This window comes from Heterodontus francisci, chromosome 26, assembly GCF_036365525.1.
Source record: "Heterodontus francisci isolate sHetFra1 chromosome 26, sHetFra1.hap1, whole genome shotgun sequence".
Taxonomy (NCBI): domain Eukaryota; kingdom Metazoa; phylum Chordata; class Chondrichthyes; order Heterodontiformes; family Heterodontidae; genus Heterodontus; species Heterodontus francisci.
Genome location: NC_090396.1, coordinates 24,140,194 through 24,148,094, shown reverse-complemented (window position 1 = coordinate 24,148,094; position 7,901 = coordinate 24,140,194). Strand labels below are relative to the sequence as shown.

The 7,901-nt window shown below is 41.5% G+C and overlaps 1 protein-coding gene across 1 annotated transcript in view; it reads right to left on the bottom strand.

Moving 5' to 3' along the window:
• Positions 1–1,225: 1,225 nt before the first annotated feature.
• The window catches only part of LOC137384229 (protein NATD1-like), a 33,506-nt gene continuing 26,830 nt past the window's right edge, over positions 1,226–7,901 (bottom strand). The window contains exon 3 of the mRNA XM_068057942.1: positions 1,226–2,967. Coding sequence (XP_067914043.1) covers positions 2,857–2,967 — 111 coding nt within the window. The 3' untranslated portion in view covers positions 1,226–2,856. The remainder of the gene's footprint in view (positions 2,968–7,901) is intronic.

Sequence of the window (7,901 nt, the reverse complement as noted above, 5' to 3'; positions counted from 1 at the left end):
TTCAGAACAGGTGTTACAGTCACAAAAATTCTTATTGTAGACCTGCTTATCTACAACAGCACTGCTCATGGGAAGTCAGCTGATATTCTTTTATAAGGTGCCATGGACCTGTAATTATTTTTTCTCTTCGGATTAAAAAACAGTGTGTGTGCCTTTAAGACTCTGTTAGAAACAGTGCAGTTTTAAGGGAGAGAACATTCTGAGACACAGTATGCAGCAACTGAATTTTTGTTACCATGAGCAACAGCAGAAGAGGTCACATGGATTAATATGTCCACTTGACTGTGTGTGGAATTGGCAGAAACTGGCTGAAACCAGTCAGTTCTGAGAGACCAGGTGTACTGAAGACAAGTGGCTGTTTTATTCTCTCTCAGAAAAATTCTACAAGGTGCTACAAGCCAAGTTAATTCCCTAAGTAAAGAAAAGCTTTTATTTTTCAAGAAATTATTTTTATTGCTGTGCTCATCGTTGAAAGAACTGTTTGATGCCTGCCACAGCCGAAGTGTTTGAATGCCTATCAAGAACGGAGTATTTTCATCAAATCCAGATGAAGACGTAGGGTGAACTTTGATTATTTTCACATTAGAAGACCTCATTCACCAGGAATGTAGCATGCAAAGAATTTTTTATTTTTATTCTTAAGACCGCTAATTTTTAAAAACTCCACTTTTTAAAAAATTATTAACTGTTAGTTTAACAGTGTGTGTGTGAGAATGCGGGAGTTAGATTAAAATAAGAAGTTATAACGTCTTCAGATATAGGTTTACCTTAATAGTATTTAAAATTTAGTTTTTTAATAAATAGTTAATTTGTTGTTGTCTAAAGATACCTGGTTTGATCTGTTTCATTCTGGGGTTACTAGAATGTTTAATTTAGCTGTTTTCCAATTGGGTGTGTAAGCTTAATAATATGCTGCAACCTGTGTAGTGACGGGACTGAATTAACAGTGTGTTGCTCCCGCCGCGGTCATAACAAAGGTGAGAAGTGTTATGTTTTTAGGTTTTGATATTTTTCTTATGTTCAGCGTCAAAGTCGCATAGGTAACGGAGACCTTGCTCCCTACAAACCAGAATATCATAGAATATCCACAATTTCTGGTAATATAGCATTGCCCAGAGGTCAAGAGGGAACTTTTGTTATGGTAATTAGCCCACTGAATTGACATAAGCCCACTCATGTTCTCCTATAGGATATCAGAAGAATAATTGCTCGTCAGACTATGTGGTTTAAGACTAAAGTACAACTCAGTTTATTCAAAACAAAGGTTAGGTAGTAGCATGAAATCAATACAGCAGATTTGATTTATTTACTGAACATTTTTAGCCCACACCTACTCAAAAAAGCAAAAATAACAAAAAAGGTCCAACAACAGAACTCTCTAACTGGACCAGTATACATAACAAAAGCTAATCTGTGAGGGTTCATCTCTATACCACAGAGTCTTCAAGTATTTGCCTCCATCTCGTTGAACCGAAAAGAGCTAAGGAATTAGCAGTATGTTTCCCTAACTATACCTCTGAGCCTGGGATACAGGAACTCAAAGTGTTTTCCACAACTGAACAAAGCATATCAATTTCAAATAATGCCCCTTTCCACCCCCTTGCAGGAGTGGGAGAAGGGCACCTTAAAATATTTGTTATTTTGAATTTAAGATTTTTTTCAGCAATCTAGGCCACAATCCGGATGTGTCCCACTTCTGCCATTTGTTAGCAAAATACACCTGTTTTCACAGGATCTTTCACAGGCTGGAGACTTGATAACTCCTGAAAGACAGATCCCCAACCCCACGTACGCCCATGGTATTGTTTGGGGTTGTTGGTGTCTTTTGCTTCTCACCGCCAATTGGACACAGTTGAATATGTGACTATTGTGGCTGAGTACCATCAAAGTTAAGGCAGAGACACACAGGAAGAGAGGCAATAATTCTAGAAAGAAAGAAAAGGAGGAAAGGAAGGAAGCAAAGGATGGACAAAGCAATCCGTCTGGTCTTCTACTTGATTCCCCCCTTCTATTTAATCATCGGTGGCAGAGCTTCCAGTCATCCTGTCCTCACTCTGGAACTTGCTCCCTAAATCACTTGTCCTATTAAATCTCTCCACATCTTCAGAAAGTTCCTTAAATCCCACCTGCCTCACAGTGCCATCAGCCACCACCCTCATACTTCTGCTCAGGTCTAACTCCCCTTCAAACCATGGAAGATTTTGGAGCATTTTGTTATGTTGAAGGCACTATGTAAATGTAAGTGCTTATTTCTGATAAGTAAAAACAAGATATATCATTTGTACCTGTGGTACTTAAATCATTCAAGGAGGCACATACCATACAATGTATAAAGAAGTGCAACTTGGTTAAAAATATTAAAACTTTGAATTAGTAAAGATTTAAAGTACATTTCAGCCAAAGAAAGGTCAGAAGGAAAAGGTAACACAGAAAGAAAACATTTTCGAATCTTCTAACTACTTAAAATACATTCAGGGGTTTAATTTTCTTCATGTCTTAGTACCCTATTTTTAGTAACCCTGAGGTTTTAAATTCTCTGCCAGTGCTATTTTTACTGTAAATACAATTACATAGAATATACAACACAGAAACAGGCTATTCGACATAACAGATCTATGTCGGTATTTTTGCTTCATACCGCCTCCTCCCACTCTTTTCATCTAATCCTATCAGCACAACATTATGCCTCAACTACAGTATCATCAATGCATAAACATATATATTCCTCTCTGTAAATAATTTATTTAATGTGACATCAAAAAAATTTAAAACATAAAAAGATTTCTTTTACTTTTTTTTGTATAATGTTAAGTTGGAGACCTTTGTTCTAAACCAACGTTAAGATGATCTGTGCTGTCAGTTCACTATCCGATCTCTGTACTGAGGATTATCGTTCACGAATTTCTTTATAAACCAGCAGCTGATGCGTGCCTTGAGGTCCTCCTGTACCACAAAATTCATGGCAGCCTGAGAACAAAGTCCAGTTTAACAAAACTTAAATGATGGGAGGAGTAAAGAAAGAAATAAGTGCATTTCTATCGCACCTTACAAAGCCTAAGCATGTCTCAAGTATTTTACAGCCAATTAACTACTTTTATAGTGCAGTCCATTGTGAGTTAGGAAACAAAGCACCTTTTAAAAAATTCTTTCATGGATGTGAGCGTCGCCAGCAAGGCTAGCATTTATTGCCCATCCCTAATTGTCTTTGAGAAAGTGGTGGTGAGCCAACTTCTTGAACCACTGCAGTCCATGTTTTGTAGGTACACCCACAGGGCTATCAGGTAGGGAGTTCTAAGATTTTAACCCAGCAACAGTGAAGTAAGTGGTGATATAGTTCCAAGACAGGATGATGCGTGGCTTGGAGAGGAACTTGCAGGTGGTGGTGTTCCCATGCGTCTGCTGCCCTTGTGGTAGAGATGGCAGGTTTGTAAGGTGTTGTCGAAGGAGGCCTAGCAAGTTGCTGCAGTGCATCTTGTAGATCTTGAACACTGCTGTCACTGTGTGCCGGCGGTGGAGGGACCGATCGTTGAAGGTAGTGGACGGGGTGCCAATCAAGCGGGCTGCTTTATCCTCAATGGTGTTGACCTTCCTGAGTGTTGTTGAGAGCTGCACTCATCCAGGCAAGTGGAGTTATTGCACCACACTCCTGACTAGTGCTTTGTAGATGGTGGACAGGCTTTGAGGAGTCATGTGGCGAGTTACTCACCAGAGAATTCCCAGCCTTTGACCTGCTCTTGTAGCCAGTAGCTCTCGGTTGGTCCAGTTAAGTTTCTGGTCAATGGTAACCCAGATGTTGATTTGTGAACAGCAAGGACCCACAAACAAAAATGTGATAATGACCAGATAATCTGTTTTTAGTGATGTTGGTTGAGGGATAAATATTGGCTGGGATACCAAGGAGAACTTGCTCTTCTTCAAGATAGTGCCATGGGATTATTTACAGCCAGCTGAGAGGACTGACAGGACCTCAGTTTCTTATAAGGTCCACAGGATAGATAGGGAAAATGTAAGAGGGGGAGAAGTAGCATTAGTGATTAAGAATGAAATCATTTCAATGATAAGAAGTGTTACAATGAGAGGTAAGCAGACAGTAGAGATTTATGGATAGAATTAAGGAACAGAAAAGGATTTAAGATAACACAGGGTGTTGTGTAGAGGTTGGTAGCAGCTGTGAAGTGGTAGATTTCATAAATGCAGACATTAGACAAGCTTGTAGCAAAGGCAGAATGGTTTTAATGTGGGATTATAACTTTCATATAGATTGGGATAAGCAGACCAATACATGTAAGAAATTGCGTGAATGCATCTGGAAAATTCTCTGCAACAATATATCCTAAAATCAACAAGTGGGCATGCCATATTAGATTTGGGAATAAGCAATGAGCCACATTTAGTTAACAGCCAAACAGTGCATGAACTTTTATCTAATAGCAATCATAATATGATCGAATTCAGCATAGTATTTGAAATGGAGGAACACAAAACAGCATCTAAGATTCTAGGGGCTGGGTTTTATCCAGCCCTTGGAAATGGACTGGGAGATGGGAGGGCACACAAAATGGCATGGAGTGCCGTCGAGCAGCCTGATTTCCAACCCCCATAATATTTGTCCATGGTGGGCACCAGGGTGGACAGGAAGGCCAATTAAAGGCCACTTAAGGGCTGGTTCCCACCTCCGCCGGCATTTAGCCAATGTCAAAGGGGGCCTGCCGCTGAGAGACCTGGCAGCCTCCTTGAATGCTCGGGGTTGAGGTTTTTCTCCCTCTTCTCAGGGCCAGAGGCCCCCTACCACCCTCCACTGGTGACAGCCGCCCCTGCAGCAAGACCTCCCCTTGCCCTCACCAGCCGCACCCCCCCCCCCCACCCCCCCACAACCCTTACAGGCCCTGGTGACCCTGACCCCACTTACCTGAGTCCCGGGGTCGCCATCTTCACAGCTCTGGGCCTGTTGCAGTACCGGCAGTGGCCACCAATTCCAGTGACATTGCTGGTACTGCTGAACTGCTGGTTCTCTGACTGGCCGGCAGCTCTTGGACAGGGATCTTGTCCCTTAAAGAGACGGCATCCCCAACAGCTGGCAGTTAATTGCTTGGCCGCTGTTTAATTCGGCCAGTGGTCCAATCGAGGGCCGAAGGGGGTTCTCCCCCACACCTTCCGGCCTGTCACTGATATAAAATTCAGCCCCGGGTTTCGTTAAGGCCGACTTCAGAGCTACGAGACAGAGACTGTCCACAGTAAATTGAGCAAGTCTGTTAATAGGTAAAATGACAGATCAGTGTGAGGTGTTCAAATACAAATTTAATATGATACAGAAGAAGTTTATACTTCTATGGGACAAAAGCTCTACTTGCAAAAAAAAGCCATGGATAAATAAAGAGGTAAAAGACAACATAAAGCTAAAAGAAAAAAAAACATAAAATGCAAACAAAGCATAGCTCCTGGCAAATGGGCAAGATACAAAAAACATAAGAAATAGGAGCAGGAGTAGAGCATATGGCTCCTTGCATCTGCTCCGCCATTCAATACGATCATGGCTGATCTTCTGCCTCAACTCCACTTTTCCACCCGCTCCCCATATCCCTTTTTTCCCCCCAGAGATCAAAAATCATTCTATCGCAGCTTTGAATATACTCAACAATGGAGCATCCATGACATTATGGGGTGCAGAATTCAAAAGATTCATAATCCTCAGGCTTACTACTATTCTTTGTAGCATTATAAGCTTCTTCTTTTCATCTAATACTATCTTTAAATCCCTAGTAAGCCGTGGATGGATCTTTCTTGCTGAATTTTTGGTTTTTAATGGAACGTATTTGTGTTGAGCATTTTGAATCATTGCTGTAAATGTTTCCCACTGTTTATTTACCGTCACATCATGCAGACTATCTTGCAGACTTTCCACTCATGACTATGTAATTGGCTTTGTTTAAGTTTAAGATTCTTATTTTGGATTCCAGTATGGCACACTCAAACTTAATATGGAATCCTATTGTATTATGATCACGTTTTCCTAGAGGATCTTTTACAATGAGACTACTAATTAACCCCGCCTCATTACACAATACTAGATCTCCAACAGCCTTGTCCCTAATTAGTTCCGCAACATATTGTTCGAGGAAGCTGTAACGAAAGTATTCTGCAAACTCATCTTCTAGATGACCTTTGCCAATTTGATTTGGGAAAGGTAGCCAAACCATGACTTACAAGGGAAATTAGAGACAGCATTAGATCCACAGATGAGGCATATAAATTTGCCAGGAAAAACAACAGACCTGAGGATTGGGAGCAGTTTAGAATTCAGCAAAGGAGGACCAAGGGATTGATTAAGAAGGGGAAAATAGAGTACGACAGCAAGCTTGCGGGGAACATAAAAACTGACTGTAAAAGTTTCTATAGGTATGTGAAGAGAGAAAGGTTGGTGAAGACAAATGTAGGTCCCTCACAGTCAGAAACAGGGGAATTTATTATGGGGAATAAGAAATCACTGACCAACTAAATGCATACTTTCGTTCTGTCTACACGAAGGAGGACACAAATATCATACCAGAAATGATGAGGAACAGAGGGCTTAGTGAGAGAGAGGAACTGAAAGAAATCAGTATTAGTAGAGAAATGGTGTTGGGGAAATTGATGGGATTGAAGGCTGATAAATCCCCAGGGCCTGATGGTATGCATCCCAGAGTACTTAAGGAAGCGGCCCTAGAAATAGTGGATGCATTGGTGGTCATCTTCCAAGATTCTATAGACTCTGGAACAGTTCCTACAGATTGGCAGGTAGCTAATGTAACCCCACTATTTAAAAAGGGAGGTAGAGAGAAAGCAGGGAATTATAGACCAGTCAGCCTGACATCAGTAGTGGGGAAAATTCTAGAGTCCATTATCAAAGATTTTATAGCAGAGCACTTAGAGAACAGTGGTAGAATCGAGCAGAGTCAGCATGGATTTACGAAAGGGAAATCATGCTTGACAAATCTACCAGAATTCTTCGAGGACGTAACTAGTAGAGTTGATGAAGGGCAGCCAGTGGATGTAGTTTATTTGGACTTTCAAAAGACTTTCGACAAAGTCCCACATAAGAGATTAGCATGTAAAATTAAAGCGCATGGGATTGAGGGTAGTGTATTGCATTGGATAGAAAATTGGTTGGCAGACAGGAAACAAAGAGTAGGGATAAATGGGTCTTTTTCCGAATGGCAGGCAGTGACTAGTGGGGTACCACAGGGATCGGTGCTAGGACCCCAGCTATTCACAATATACATTCATGATTTAGGTGAGGGAACTAAATGTAATATCTCCAAATTTGCAGATGACACAAAACTGGGTGGGAGGATGAGTTGTGAGGAGGATGCAGAGAGGCATCAGGGTGATTTGGACAAGTTGAGTGAGTGGGCTAATGCTTGGCAGATGCAGTATAGTGTGGATAAATGTGAGGTTATCCACTTTGGTCGCAAAAACAAGAAGGCAGGTTATTATCTGAACAGCTATAAACTGAGAGAGGGGAATATTCAACGAGACCTGGGTGTTCTCATACACCAGTCACTGAAGGCAAGCATGCAGGTGCAACAGGTGGTAAAAAAGGCAAATGGTACGTTGGCCTTCATAGCGAGAGGATTCGAGTATAGGAGCAGGGATGTCTTGCTGCAATTATACAGGCCTTGGTGAGGCCACACCTGGAATATTGTGTGCAGTTTTGGTCTCCTTATCTGAAGAAGGATGTTCTTGCTATAGAAATAGTGCAGCGAAGGTTTACCAGACTGATTCCTGGGATGGCGGGACTGACGTATGAGGAGAGATTGAGTCGGTTAGGATTATATTCGCTGGAGTTCAGAAGAGTGAGGGGGGATCTCATAGAAACCTATAAAATTCTAACAGGACTTGACAGGGTAGATGCAGGAAGGATG